The sequence below is a fragment of the Juglans regia genome, chromosome 12 (assembly GCF_001411555.2).
Source record: "Juglans regia cultivar Chandler chromosome 12, Walnut 2.0, whole genome shotgun sequence".
Lineage (NCBI taxonomy): Eukaryota > Viridiplantae > Streptophyta > Magnoliopsida > Fagales > Juglandaceae > Juglans > Juglans regia.
Genome location: NC_049912.1, coordinates 27,231,623 through 27,247,290, shown reverse-complemented (window position 1 = coordinate 27,247,290; position 15,668 = coordinate 27,231,623). Strand labels below are relative to the sequence as shown.

At 34.1% G+C, this 15,668-nt stretch overlaps 2 protein-coding genes across 2 annotated transcripts; both read right to left on the bottom strand.

Moving 5' to 3' along the window:
• Window positions 1-2,462: 2,462 nt before the first annotated feature.
• On the bottom strand, window positions 2,463-5,983 carry LOC109007841 (transcription factor bHLH68-like). Its single transcript, XM_018987699.2, has 7 exons — window positions 5,591-5,983; window positions 4,953-5,286; window positions 4,741-4,815; window positions 4,394-4,459; window positions 4,133-4,198; window positions 3,918-3,974; window positions 2,463-2,913 (listed from the first exon to the last, which is right to left on the bottom strand). The coding sequence occupies exons 1-7, from the start codon at window positions 5,734-5,736 to the stop codon at window positions 2,773-2,775; spliced, it is 885 nt and encodes a 294-aa protein (XP_018843244.1). The 5' UTR covers window positions 5,737-5,983; the 3' UTR covers window positions 2,463-2,772.
• Window positions 5,984-9,240: 3,257 nt separating this feature from the next.
• Window positions 9,241-14,698, bottom strand: LOC109007842 (peroxisome biogenesis protein 2-like). Its single transcript, XM_018987700.2, has 8 exons — window positions 14,384-14,698; window positions 13,338-13,451; window positions 13,053-13,206; window positions 12,465-12,601; window positions 12,238-12,338; window positions 11,078-11,195; window positions 10,038-10,198; window positions 9,241-9,653 (listed from the first exon to the last, which is right to left on the bottom strand). Exons 1-8 carry the CDS (start codon window positions 14,555-14,557, stop codon window positions 9,527-9,529), a joined length of 1,086 nt encoding a protein of 361 aa, XP_018843245.1. The 5' UTR covers window positions 14,558-14,698; the 3' UTR covers window positions 9,241-9,526.
• Between the last annotated feature and the right edge of the window lie 970 nt (window positions 14,699-15,668).

Below are 15,668 nucleotides of genomic sequence, written 5' to 3'. Positions count from 1 at the left end.
GCCGAATCGAGGAGCGTATGAGAGCGCGCGCGGGCCACATATACTACTCCAGTGCAGTCTACACAAAAGTGGCTCCGGAAAGGCCCGGACAATGGGGTCCAGATAAGCATGCACATTCGGGTCATCAGCCAACCCCCCACCCCCACATGCACGCAGCATAAATAAGTAGTCTGGCAATGGGTCTCTAGCTATATTAATGGATGCTTCAATATTATCCGACTTTTCCAGTAAGAAAAACTGGCTTGAGGAAAAAACAACAAGCAGTACTACCGCTATAATGAGTTCTGAGAGAAAGTTCCTCAGCAAACATGAAAAAGGAATATTGTTGCAGCAAGAAGATTGAAAACAACACAACCTAACGTAAAAGCATACGTGTGTTGTTTTATTCATGCAGAGTTTTGTGGAATCATGATGCAGGGATTCCTACACCTCCTTTCCCAGCTTTGATTATAATAGTAATAATAATAGTACTAGGTCTTTCTCTGAGCTAGTGTTCATATATATTATATATATATTTATATATACGTATGTATGTATGTACATGTATATGTATATAGCCCTAGTCATGATGATATGAGCTCGTCGTACTCGTACATCATATAATATGCAGAAGAATTGAATCAATATAAAGGCTGGGAGGAATGCAACAAAGATATTAAGGATATCATATTTAGGCTAGGCTACCTGAGGTTCAAGCTAGAGTTTTATACCTGATCTGTTGAAAAAAGGAAAGGCAAAGTGGGCATGCATGCATATAACCAGCTCAAAGAATAAAACTCAGAACGGTACTTAAGGTTGCAACTTCTGTCTTAAAGCTGCAAACATCTCCAACTTGAAGGAATTAGAACTAAATAAAGTTGCAAACACATGCAAGAAGCATCTAGCAGTATTTTCTTACATCGTTAATGCCCGCCTAGTATCTTCTGATCTTTATCTTTTCCAACATCTAGATCTCTTTTTTCTTGCCGAGTCTTCTTCAAATTCTTGTTCGAACTTGACCTCAAGTGGGAGATATAGATCATGCATAATGATAAATTGAGACCTACAGTACTATTTATTTTTCATTCGAGCATTGCTATTCATAAGTCCATACACCACACATCAAAATTTTTTTATTTTTTTTAAATTTTTTTAAAGTTTATTTTGGTTTTATTATTCTTAAAATAATTGAATTATTCTACTCATAATTCATATACCACACATTTAGTAAGAGAATAAAATTAAAAAAATCATAAAAAGGATGGTGTGTGGTGTATGAGGCTTAGGAATAGAATTTTTCTTTTCATTTAATGCTATCCCAAATAGACATATAGAAGAATTTAGTTGTATGATGCACTTTGTGTCTAGTTGTCTCTCTTTCACTTGAAACACTCAAATCTAGACAACAACTTGAGGCGATTTTTTTCTTATGCTAAGCATATATGCTGAACCAATTCCTTCGGGTTTATTGGTTACTTCCCGAAGGACATATATACAGTATAAATAATTCTATTTGAAAATTTTTACATCACACATCTATCTACGTGGCATAATTTAATTTATAAAAAAATAAATTTTAAAAGCGATTTAATGATCAAAAGTTAATAATCCTCGGTAACGCACGAGATGTTTTTGAGTTTATAAAAGTTTGTTATTGATGATCAGAGATTCGTTTTATTAATGCTGGTCAAATATCGCTAATAATTGCAAAGGTTCTTGTAATCTATAGGCCCGTTATGTTTACACGATAAACAGCTTGATACAACAATAATTTTTTTTTCTTTATTAAAGCTAATTAAATTAATAGCCCACCATGTTCGATCAAGGCTCAAATTCTTCTTATCCTTTGGTTATCTCTGTTAGATTCCAGGAAGATTCTATTTAACTTCTGCGAAAAAAATAAGAACAGAAATCTAATGTCTAGACATCAACTGATGTTACTACAAGAAAACTGCTTATTTGTGATCAGTTATTTCTTGTAAAAATAATTATTTCCTACTAAAATAGTTTGTTTTCGCCACATATAGTCGTTCTCCCAAATAATCCGTCACAAATTATAATTCCTAATCTGATCATAAACTATTTTTTGGTCCATATAGTCACTTTATATGGACTATATATAGATATGGTACGATATATATAAATATATATAAATATATATATATATATATACGTCTCCAGCTTAGCATTTAATTAAGTTGCCCTTCTAATTAAGCGTGTGAAATTAAGTTATTTAATTATTACCTGCTTCCAAAACTATTTATCCTCGTAATAACTCGAAAATATTTCTGCAGAGGATGATCATGAACTGATCATAGAAGAAATTAAGAAAAAAGCGAATAATATAACATATTAAATAATGGAGTAAGAGCAAGATCATCAGATCGTTCTAATTCTGAACAAAATACCGATTGAGAATTTCTCATTCCCGAAGCCTATATATATAGCTTGTATCCTATATATAATATGGCTTTAATTAAGGAAAATTAAGATACTATATATATATATATATAGCATAATCGTCTGAAATTAAAGATTACAGCCTGGAAATTAAGTGTTAACTGGAAGTAGTAGTACTGCTAAAGTGTGTTAACTCTTCGCGCGAATGTAGAATTAATGCATGCATAGCATTACGAGAAGTACGCAGCCTTAGATTATTGCATGTCAACTAACTGCTCATGATGTTATATCATAATTAATTCCATGTTAATTATAATTAAGCTCAATGCATGCATGCATGCATGCACTGGCCAGCTGGTACACGTACGCTGCCTAGCTATATATATATCTCTCTCAAAACCCACTGCCGAAAGTCGGAGCCCAATAATCAGCACCATTCTCACTTCCTACCGCGTGCTGAGTGCAAGACGTAGGAACCAAGCACAACCCTCTATTCCTTAGCTCCTTTGGCTTATTAATTAGATCTTGGGTATCCTGCATGCATGCAGATCATATCATCATCATCAACATATATATAATAGAATTATTAATGTTGGTAGTCCCGATCGATGGCGAATATGTACATGATACGTCTAAATTTACAAGGATATTAATTTCAAGTTCTTGATCTCTTCTTTTATGTTTAACTAGCCATTCTGTTTTGTTAAAATTAAAAAAAAAATTAAGGACTTAAGTTATATATCTTAATTCGACACCAATTTATGCTAAAGTTCCGTGCAATCAATTGGATATACTAATAATAATGTGTAAGATGCTAAATAAACTCTAAAAGAACAGTTAGTCAAAATCAAATGATCGAAGGGGAAACAACTGATCATAATTTCAGGAGACAGGTTAATATAAATATTTTATATAAAAACGAAAGAATATTGACTGGTTAGCAGCTGATGATCCCTTCCTTTTCAGGCAGCAGGTGTCATTCACCAGCTATATATATGGGCCAAAAAGGGGGAGGGTCATGTAATTAGTATTTTCTATATTTTTTTTTTCTCTAGCCTTTCATGATTCTAAAGTAATTAGGCAGTCACAAATGATACTTTTATTCTACCTTTGTTAATAAAGTAAGTTTTCTAAAGGTGAGGACCTTGTTCTTTCAACGCTTTTTTTTTTTTTTGTTTTTATGGATATTTAAGTTCATAATTAAGATGCTTTCCAATGGCAAAGCCTCCTCTACTTGCTTTTGAGGAGGGTGTTGGATCCAATAAAGCATGCTGCATACAATTAAATATACAATTTCTTTCTCCTTGAACCTAACACAAATTTTCTCTCATCATTTTTGTATGATAATAAAGACTTGTCACACGATATGCTTTCTGAAATATGTGCCTGGCTAGCTAGCTACTTTGTGTGTGCGTGTATGTATGGGTGTGGGGATGCGTGTTTGTCTGCGCGTGCGTCCATGAGAGAGAGAGAGAGAGAGAGAGTTTTAGTTAGGCTTTTGGGAAAATGGAAAATGGTAAACATATACGAGTACTTACACACTGCGGGTTCCTCGGGTCTTTTGATGTATTGCCCAAGTAAGGGGAGCTGAGAGCCTGCATTCCGGGCAGAGAGAATAAAATTTACAACTTCCATAACTAAAGAATGTATAGGAAAAGCAACATTAATAATGGACACTTTAACTGCATATCCTGACTGTTTCTGAGTCGCAGCTTGCAGAGTAGTATAAAATAATATGAAGAAGGAACATCACCTCAATTTGACCCAGAAGGAATCTGATATACCCCATTGCTTCTAACAAAACAGAAGCAGTGTCAGTCTGCAAAAGGGAAACACACCACGACACCTCAAGTGATCATCTTTACTATCTTTAACTTTAATGTGAAAAAAGAAACCCAAAAGAAAAGAAAAAAAGACAAGCAATAAGAGCAATTTGAAATCATGTATAGGGAAAAGTTCTATCTTTACATTGTGTTCAGGACGTGACTAAAGGGTGTTTTGACGTTTGTTTTACCTTTCCGAATGGGGAAACTAGCTGGTGAAGTGCTGTTATTTTATCACCTAGCTTCTCCTTTCTCACCTGCTTGACAATAAACACGAGGGAAACTAGAATATCACTTTGCTTTGTTAAACTAGCTCGTAGGAGGGATGTAAATGTAGTAGTTATCATTCCATGCATGTTTTTTTCTTATCATCTTTCTCCTCCTTCGCTTTTTTTTCCCCCCTCCTCCGTCTGCTGATGGATGGTAACCACTTACAAGCAGAAGAATACTACATGCTTAAGAAAATAGGCAATCAAAAAATTAGACACACACAGGCATGCACAAGCATTTACACGAACAGACACACACACACCGTCACCTTTAGAGGTGGTTGGCTTGAAGAGGACTGAATCCTAGCCTTCTTATATCTCCCACCAACGGTTGAGCTAGCACTCTAGTGAAAGGAAGAAACAGAGAAAATATGGTTCAGTAAATCTATAGTACTCTTAGTGCCAAGAAAAATTATATGGTACTCTAGTAATGGAATATAAAGAAATTTTACAGAAAAAGAATCAAACAAATATCTCTTACCTCAGATGGATGATCTGGATGTTGATAATTTCTGCTTTTCACCTTGTTATAAGAGAAGTCAAATATATGGTTATTAGTGAAACTGGTGACATATGACCTCGGGGAAGAAACTACTGGCATGATTTGTGACCAAGCTGATGATCTAGGTGCGTGAAATTCTTCCTCTCCATGACCGTACAAGTTGTTGTTTTGGGAAATCTCTTGCTTTAGAATTATATCAAGAACAGGTACCCTTGGAGACGGATTTAAGATTTGGTCCTCCCAATTTTCTAACTTTTTATTATGAAAATTACTCAGACCAAACCTTTCGTCATCCCCTGCCGAAAATTTTGCTCTGGATATATAACAATCACCAGTTAAAATGGAACTCATCCCCAAATCATTTCATTACAAAAATCAAACCTAAGAACGGCATGAAGCTTAAGCAGAAGAACAGGAGCTGTGTTTGGATAAAAAAACCCATGAAAGTCAAAAGATTTTATGTTTAGCAAAGACTTGAGAACATAATCATTCATTCATGCATATTTTAAGAAAAAGTCCTACCAAATCATATAAGAGCTAATAAGGAGATTTACACATGATGATAACAAACAAGCAGAAATTTAGGGAGAGAGAGATAGAGGAGGCCGGGGGTTTACAATTGTAGTTGGTTCCATGGCTGCTGGTCAGGCTCTTGGTTATCTGCCAAAGGATTCAAAGAAAGTGAAGAAGATCCAAGGTGCGCATATTGAGGAAAGAGAGATGGTGGATGAATGCTCCACCAGTTAGGGTTTCCAGCCATCATTTGCTGCGCTAGTGATGGCCGTCTGTAAAACACTTCAATCGATGCCCAGCTTCAAGAGAACTAAAAAAGAAAAAATTCCTTTACTTTCCCTTCCTTCTTTTGCTCTTTTACTTTCTTTCCTGATCACTTTGTCATCTTTCCTGCTAGTATGTGCACCAAACAAGCCTTTGAAAAAGCATTGATAGTGCTAGCTGTTTGCTGTGTTGATGAGGTTGAAGAAACTTAAGTTTTGATCTTTTAAAAAAAATTTATAGAGGTGGGGTTCAGAAACTTTGCATATATGTGTTTCTTCCCTTAATTTGCTTTCTTGATCGTTTCATTTATTTAATTATTATTAATTTCTTATTCCCTGCTTTTGCTTTTTTATAAAGCGGGACAGGAAAGCTGGTGGGCAGTGTTTTCAGCCATAAACTAATGGTATGCAGGAGCTATGCTTCCTTGATTTAGGGTTGTACGTAGTACCTTGGAATTTTTTTGGGGTTAAGGTAATTAATGGTTAGGGTACTACTACTTAGGATATATATAATATTAATAGTATTTTCCTTTCCGAGCAGTCATAATAACGATCATGTTGAGAATTCATGAGATCAAGAGCATGCATGTCATGCTGTCTAATTTATTTGATCATCTGGTCCAATGATTCTCTCAAAGAAATTAACAAAAACACAAAATCCAAGTAGTACGTATACTACAAGAAAAATGAATATTTCTGACATTTTTTGCAATAAAAAGGATTATATGCGATGAAAATAGATTTATTTTAATTGAAAATAATAATTTTGTAAAAAATAATTAGTCACAAATAAGTAATTTAATTTCTTGTAATAGTTGAATACTGAAATAAAAAGCAAGCAAGCGCTCGCAAATTATGTAGGATCGATCGATATTTGTTCAAATTTATTGTGCATTCAATTCAGATATATATATAGATCTGCATATATATCATTATTAATATATTTTTAGATTTTGATTTATTTCAAATGTCAAGTTTATATGTAAGAGGTGACTTTGATCTCATGCATAAATTAAGTTCTAGGCTCCGGCCTTTAATGCATGATTAACAGAACTTAAGATCAGATCATATATAGAAATAGCGTTCAAAATACATGCATGCAAAATTAAGCATCCCGGCCCTAATTCTGCATTGAGCAGTGATAAGGCAAAACTATACATGAGCGACTAACAGAACAGCTACGTACACGCGGATTCAGAATATATATATATATATATAGCATGTAATAATTCGAAACATAATACCCATGCATTAACGCTAAGCTTGAAATTAAGCAATTAAGTACTTAAATATTCAATTCCAAAACAATTAAATTAATGTCCAATAGTTAGATTCAAATGATCATATATAAATATATATATATATATTGAAGATTAAAAATAAAACAACTTAAAATAACCTCATGATATTCATGATCAGGTGATTTGAGAGCTTAATTATTAGAGAGAGAGAGAGAGAGAGAGAGAGAGAGAGAGAGAGAGAGAGAGAGTACAACATTCTTTGGTTTCTTAGACAATATTATGTAGGAAACTGATCTAGCTGATCGATAGTGTTGGTAAAAGTATATGATCATCATTTTTCAGGATCTTAATGCTGATTATCAATTGGAAAGAATTGCAACTGCTTCATCACCCCGCGAGCCCACTAGCTAGCTTAGGCTCTAAAAAGAATTAATCATTTCCATTTGATTCTTAATTTCCTTTCGCATATATATATATATATATATAATATAGTGATTTCAACATATATGGTGCGATTAATTATATAATTAAGATTTAAAACCCATTAATTTAATTTTATATATATATATATATGTTCACTATACAGATATTTGTTAGCGCAAAAGCCGCTAGCTTCATCATGTCTCTGGCCTCCTCAATATTAATGCATGCATGCTTTTCACGTACACTAACATATATATTCTTTTGCTGAGGGCATGCATTTCTACGTACGTAAAAATTAGAGCAGGCAACAAATTAAGAATCGTGGGTTTTTTTCTATTAATTGTAATAAAAATAATAAAAGGCCGGCGCGGCATCGGCTTAACATTGGTTGACTGACCAACTATTTAAATAAATATAAAAATTTAATAAACCAACCATCTTACGTGGGACTGCACCGTACCACTTAAACGATATTCATAGTTCGATGACTTTAATAATTTGGTCGTGTGGGTCAAAGGAAAATGCAAATTAACCACACTATTAAATGAGCAATTATTGTGGTGGTGATTTTTTTTTTTTTCCAGCATGCTTATCATAAATATAAAAATACTACATGCAATCTGATAGAGGGAGGGCGCTTGCCGCTATCAATATACAAAATACAAGTAGATATGTATGTTACCAAAAATAAGGTTAGTTGCTACTCACTGTGCTACCAAGTGCGCATATTGCATTTGAGATCGATCAATTTTTTTAACGCTCCAATCATTTCAATTTTGTATGTAATAATACATAAACCATGTCTTCAATAATTGGATTTATATGCCAAACTGGAGTTTCGCCATGTATGGATCGATGATATCACAAGCTTGGCATCGCCTTCTAGAATTGTTGAGTGTTCTGTCATCTTTAATTGTAAGCAATGTTGCATAAGCTTATGCAATGACTGGATTTGTAGAATTAGTTTTTCCTGTCCAGATTTCTATAATGTTACCATACATCTGAGTCTCGACTTAAAGCCGAAGATGTAGAGAAAGGGTCCCTTACTGCTGCATCGAATGATATACTAGTTTGATTTCTTGACAAGGCTTACCATTTCAACATTGCTGAGATTGGTTATGGATAATGTCATTTTGTGTTCTTCAAATAAAATTTAACATTAAAATTACAAAAATATAGAAATGATGTTTATCCTAAGAATTTAATCTCAATCTAAACTTTGGTTTGATGATAATCAATATCCACTCCTGCATTGAAATTATCGATAATAAAGAGAGACTTTAAGGCCAGCTGCTTTCACTCCAAATAATTCTAATAATTGGGATTCAATAAAAGGATGGAGTATTTGTTTCTTCTTATTTTGGTGTATTGTATGCATTAGTGGCGTGGCCACATTGTGACCACAATTTCTTTTTACTGATCCTTTATATGTACGGAGAGGATCGGATAAAGGCAACTTTTTCAAAGGTCAAATTTAAAATATTACACTTGAACTTTTTCACTTTTTTATAGGATTGAATCTCTCTATATAAAAAAATATATACTAAATATTTAAATTTAAAAAATTGAAATATATAAAAAAACAAGTTTTTTTTGTAAGTTTTTCTTAAATACAAATAACATCTTTCATATGTAAAAGTTGGGCGCCATCATTCTCTTTAAAAAACAATTCAGATATATTAAATCATTAAACATATGCATAGATCCAAGCTTAATTTAATTGTTCTTATAAATAAACATGACCATAAGAAGTAGAGATGATCATTAACTTTCTTATCTATATGCTTTTATTTCAAAATATGATGCTCGATCGGGTAGAAGAAACAAAACCAAAATAATCATCCTTTGGTATTGCTAAATTAATCAGAGAAAGCAATGGGATATCTTAATACATTGGAAAGATGACAAAGAATGAATCATCCCACGCAATAGTGGATGATCAATATTAATATTGCTTTTACATGAGGGAATTATTTCTTGGCTGCTATTTTAATAGGGAGGGAGGAAACTGAATTAATAAAAGTAGTGTTACTTCAAAGCATTAATTTATACATTAGTACTCTAATATAATATTATAATGCTTTAATATATTTTCATTCTCCCTATGTAATAATCATTTTTTTGGGATTAAATTGTTCACCCCGCCATGCTGCTGCATAGCAACGACCGGCTCACTACACCTGGAACATCTGAATAAAGGAACTGCAGCGCACCGCGTCCTAAGGCAGTAATAACAGTATCTGCAAGCACGAAAAACGACACTACGTTTAACGGTTTTTTTTTTTTTTTTCCTTTTTTGATAACTACCAGAATACTATTGTAATATTCGAACAGTAGCCTTGATGCATGGAATACCACCAACTCATTTACATGGACTCAGAATAAAATATACCTAACTGATCTAGTTGGCTTGCATTTACAGCACCAACACTGGGCTGAAATGCCATAAGTAGGACAAAGTGAGGAGTGTTATTTATGAGGTTTTTTTCCTCTTTTTTTTTTTTTTTTTGAAAAAGGAGAAAGGAGGGAGGGGACGATTGGCTCATCCTTTATCTGCCCTGTTAAGGCAATCAGTCAAAAAGTAATTTCAAAGGGTAACCCGCAGGGGGAAAGAGAAGAACTACCTGTGTTGACAAGGGACAGCAAGAAACGGAATGGTTGGACTAGCCAGACAAATGGGGCAAGTAGTGTCATCCTCTGTGGAACTTGAAGATTTATCCGCAGGGTGAAGAAATTTTCTTACGGATGATGAATTAAGAAGAGGAAGAAGCAGCAACAACATCTCCTGCCATCAGCCAAGATCCAAACGAGTAAGTTAAAAAATAAATCACATCCCCAAAGAAGTATAGTTTAGCTTGGCAAATGTTGTGGATGGACAAGGTGAGAGTCACTCAAGCTAAATGTAAGACATAAATTCCAGTTTTGTTGATAACTCTAAGAAAGGCATGCATGTCTGACCTATGTATTAAGGATCGGTTCATAGATTCCAGAATCTGGGATATTTTATTCGCGTTACATATGCTAGAAAATGTTTCTGACTTTGATGGAATTGTTCATCAACCAAAGAAAAATGCTTAGTGGAAGACCACGATAATAATGGATTTGGGATTTATTGCCATTTGACCTTGTAAAGCAAAAGAAAGTTTAAGTTCAGTTACCAATGATACACTAGACACTTAAATTCACCTTGCACACATGGAAGGATTTACAGAATTGGAAAAACAATCTGCATCCTCTACAACTCTATCCTTAAATACTTATGGAAAAAAAACAAGTCTATCCTTAAATAAGATTTTGGTAAAGAATGTCTTTGTAATCTATTTAGAATGCTCCTTCTACTTGTGAGGTTATCTGACCAACAATTGATTTCCCTATAAACTTAAAAAATTTGCAGGAAAAAGTTATTCAGATGACAGAGTTTTCTATACAGAAAATACTGGCTAGGGGCAATTACTTTTTAAATTCACAATTTCAAGCAAGAAGCAGATAAAGGTTTGTTTGCCTAGGATGAACAACTTCTCAGACCAATCACAAGTAAGTGAATGAAGTAAATCCTACAACAGACTCAAAGACTTGAACTTACTGTTTTGAATTCAGTGCTTTCTTTCGAATTAAGATTTCCAGAATTAAACTGCTAAACTTAATAATGGGGGGCAAAAGTTACCGAGAATTCATTCCACACTAATTGGCGGTTCATGTACTCAAAGCTAACAGATCGGTTCATATTAGAGCTCCCATAGACAAGCCTAGCTCTCAAAGCTCGTTCAATAAGATTCCTGTATCTGCATTAGAAAAGCATAATTGTTTTTCAATAAGTGAACATCAGAGCAGTAAAATATCAAGATGTGAGAGGCCTGCAAATTAATCAAGTGGGTGATTGGCATTATCATATATAACCCATTATTTTCTTTTTGTAACCAATTCATTGCAGCTTCACATCATATGTTTACTTTCTGGGTGATTGAATTCGATATCATATATAATATGATGTGGACTGTTTATTGCAGTTGTAGATTAGCAATATTTTTTTAATTTCCAGCATAAATACATATTTTTCATGTGGTCCAAACACACATCATGCCTTGCTTTTGCACTTTGTGCATAGGATTAGGCTCTAAGAGACTATAGGGCGTGCAGCTTGAGCCTTTTGATCGCATTGGTGCATCCATATATGGACATGGTTATATCAGGGACATAAGAACTTATATACTAGATTAGTGACAAACCATTAGACCAATCAACAAGAATGTACTTCCTCATCACATTATTAGTAAAATGAAAGTCACATGGACCCTTTCTTTGGGATAAGTGACACTCGTTCCATAGATAGACTTGTAGGCATAATATTTCTTCTCTCTTTAGTTCCATGGATTATAGACAAGGGTCTATCATCCATCAATCAATGTTAATGCCTAGTCACTGCACAATACACTCTTCAGTTAATGATATTATTAGAATTGTTTGGTCCAGACTCAAAATACAAAATACCCTTTCAGGTTTACACCACACTTTATGTATACTGGATTCAAGATAAAGAGCAGGCTATCAAAACAATCACAAATAGTTTGTTAGTTGATGTCTACCTTCCAAATTTAACGTGACAAGTAACTAAACAGTCATTCTATTTCTATCACTGACTAAAATTAAATGGCAAGCAAACCACACAATGTCTTTACATAAGTAAAAAAATATATATAGTTTTCAACAACTCATCTGTTCCACTCAATGATTTCATTTGACCTGTACAGTTATTTTACTTCAAATACATAATACCATTCCAGATTATCAACACTTTCTGTATACTGGATTCAATTTAAAGCATACCTTCCGGTAAAAAGAAATATGAGCAGGTTGCCAAATGAGGCAACTTTGTATAATCCTTCTATACGCTGTATCACCATCCATGCTCGCCGTGCGAATGTCCTCTGAGCAAGATGCAGAAACAAAATTAGTGCTGGTTCAATCCACCTCCATTCTAGACGTGCAACAGGTAAGATAGACTGCACTGTGGTGGGGCTAAGGGTGAGCAAATAAGACAACAGAAACTATACCTGCTCAGAATCACCCCATCTACGAAAAGCAGAGAATGACTGTAAACGTGCCCATACGTATTGACCACCAACGGCGGCAACACAATACCAAATCTTCTGAGCCACAGTCAGTCCTGGTCCTTCCAAACCTGTTCTGACTGTGTGAAAGATGACATGCAAAAAGCATAAGTACAACATATAAGTAAGATTCGACAATAGAATACAAGTGAATAAGGCTGAATAACAGGGTATTGGTCAGATACAAGGGAACCAAGTAATTTTTTGTATGAAATTTTTTATAAGGTTTCTCTTGTATAACTTTGCAGATACTGATACTTTTTTATTACAGTATAAAACTTATGGTTGGTTTTCCGAAGAAAATATTTATTAAACAGATGGACGAAAATGTTTGAAAGAAGACAATTCCTTTCGTGTCAAGCTCAATGACAAGAATAGTAACTAGCCTCATTTCAAGCCACAATTAGCCATAGAGATCAGTGCCCTGACCACCAGAATTGTCTCTTAATCTGTGTAACAAATCTAGCAGTATCAAAGTTCTAAACCAGAAACCATCACATAAATAAATAGGAGATTTGAAGACCATTTTACCTTTTCCTCTTGTCTCCATTGCGCGATCATCTCTGTACCTCAAATTCATGAGAGCAATACCAGGAGTAGGCTTATCTACCCAAATTGAGAATCGCCAAATAAGAAACTCGAGGAAAGCATCAAGCTCCGCTTCGTATTGAAATAACATTCCTGGCTAATTCCAATAAAATGAAGTAAACGTTTTAACTAATCTCCAAGCAGTTTCATAGCTATACTACTAGATATCAATAGCAATGAGTATGCTATTGATTGCTTTGATAGACCAAAATAGGTTGTAAGATGTACCTTCATCAAAGAGAACACCTTAACCAGTTGCTCTTTCAACATGGCTGACATTTCAACGTCCAGTCTTGCTGCATCGACTTGATTTACTCTCGAGATTGAAATTGGGATTGCTGACTACAAAAAGAGCTCCGGAATAAATTAACCAAAAAAAATATATCTTGAGGAATGTAACACCATTAAATAACAAAATAAAAAAATAAAAAACAAGTATGGGACTGTTAATGACTGGAAATTAAACAGTGATCAAGAAAACAAGCAAATAAGAGGATTTTCTTTTATAACCAAACAAAGTATAAGATACTAATAATACGTTATGAATTCACGTAAAAAATATTCAACGTACCAACGAATACAATTATTTATTAGATTTAGAAAACGGCTTGGTTTTTTTTTCAAGAAATTAGTTTCTCAAACCTTAGGGGCAGAAATTTTGTGAAGCTCCACCTTTTTTTTTTTTTTTGAACGGTGTGAAGCTCCAGTTATGCCAAATTGCCAATGACTCTTTTGTGAGGTATCTCTCCATACGAAAATTCATATTCCCAACGGCTCCATTTATCCAAACAAAAATCTCATTACAAAAAATTTATAATTCTCCATCCGTTTCAGTAGGAAAGTAATTCAAATGGTTTTGCCCGCTATACGATGGCATCTTCAATTACCTTTACAGAAATTAATTCCGCAAAAACTGAACATTATAAAACTAATTTCGGGAAAATTTCTTCTAAGAAAAAAAAATGAAAATATTTTCCCCTTCGAAACAAACAGAGCAACTGCAGAAGATAAAACCTGAAAAGCGTTATACATATCCAATTAAAGTAGAGCCACGCATAGAAACCAACGGGGAAATGTTAAATGCTTTGAAATTAAAAACAAAGAAATATTAGTTACAAGTAGAGCTGAAGCAAACCCTAAATCGTAATCAATCGAAATAGACGCTAGGGGCTGAAGGAAAAGAGAGAGGGGGAAAAGAGAGAGCATGGTGAAAACAAAATGAGCTACAGAATAGAAATTATAATCCGATGAGAGGGAAAACGAGGAAAAAGCACCTGGTGAGAGTGAGAGAGGGATTTCCAATGAGGAAGAAATTTCCGGTAAGTTTCAACCCAAGCGTCTTCTTGTGGTGGAAGAGTTGTGTTACTCATTGAAGCTGTCGAAGAAGAAGATGATGATGATGATGATGAAGACGAAGATGATGGAGCGGCTAGGGTTTCTTTATCCATGGCTTTGAAAGAGAGAGAGGGAGAGGTGGGGATTCTCAACTCTGCTCTCTTCAGGCTTCACAACCAGAGAAGGCGGTTGGTTTTGGAAGGAAGGAGCAGTACTGGAGCAACTTGCAATGTAGGGCAGCCTGCCGTGAACGATGCAGCAGTAACTAGTTTTTATCGTCAAAAGGGTACTTTAAACTTTTGCTTTTATTATGTCCCAAAATTACTGTTTTAGTCCACCTTTCGTGTAAAACGCGAGATCTCCTACGTTAACTGTTAGATGTATTACGTAGATTAAAAGTATTAAATACCTTTTTAAATTGAATTTATTTTTGAAAAAATGATGATATTTTCTAAAAAATAATTGTTTATAAAAATGATTGTATGTGTATTGACCGGAGGTAGTGGGGGTTTGGGGTTGGGTTTCGGTGCAAAATGGAAGCATGGTGATGAGAGTGAAGGCCTGAAGGGATTGGTCCCGTGGGGACATCACATCAGATCCGAGGGAAGGGATATTGATCGTAAAGGTTTTGGACTTGGGCTTGGGCATGGGCTTGGAGATGAAATCATGATTCCGCCCTTCCATTTCAATTCAATTGGACCTCGAAATTCATTACAATTATAAAATATGTAAAACCTATTACAATTATATAAATTTAAAAATTAAAAAAAAAAAGTTAACAAAAAAAAAAAAAAAACATGGTACTGCATAATTTTATTAATTAAACATCAATCGTAGTGGAGGAATATCATAGTAACATTTTGAGTATACCATTGACTTTAATTACCATCAATTTAATTTTTCAATCTATACAAGAAAAACGGATATTTGTGACACTTTTTTACAACGAAAATTACTATTTATGATGAAAATAAATTTATTTTAGTTGAAAATAGTCATTTTGTTTAAAATAATTGGTCGCAAATAAACAGTTTTCTTATAATTATATATTCCATTAGATTAATTATAACTTTGTATTCTCAATGCCCTACGATTACTTTCCCCGGCCATCATATCTTTTAAGCACTAGGGAATGTATATATAACTTGTCCCATTTATTCCGAGCACTTGATCACATGCTTCTTGCAGTTTTTTTTTTTTTTTTTTCTTTCTGTTTTCTATTTT

What these genes read in the sequence shown, in the direction of transcription:
- LOC109007842 (XM_018987700.2), bottom strand. Translation starts at nt 14,557, where the DNA reads ATGGATAAAGAAACCCTAGCCGCTCCATCATCTTCGTCTTCATCATCA. An exon ending in GATGGGGTGATTCTGAGCAG is followed by an intron (nt 12,339 to 12,464) that starts GTATAGTTTCTG and finishes CATCTTGCTCAG; the next exon opens with AGGACATTCGCACGGCGAGC. An exon ending in GCTGTCCCTTGTCAACACAG is followed by an intron (nt 9,654 to 10,037) that starts GTAGTTCTTCTC and finishes TCGTGCTTGCAG; the next exon opens with ATACTGTTATTACTGCCTTA.
- LOC109007841 (XM_018987699.2), bottom strand. Translation starts at nt 5,736, where the DNA reads ATGATGGCTGGAAACCCTAACTGGTGGAGCATTCATCCACCATCTCTC. An exon ending in CCATGGAACCAACTACAATT is followed by an intron (nt 5,287 to 5,590) that starts GTAAACCCCCGG and finishes TTATATATCCAG; the next exon opens with AGCAAAATTTTCGGCAGGGG. An exon ending in TCCTTCTGGGTCAAATTGAG is followed by an intron (nt 3,975 to 4,132) that starts GTGATGTTCCTT and finishes CCCGGAATGCAG; the next exon opens with GCTCTCAGCTCCCCTTACTT.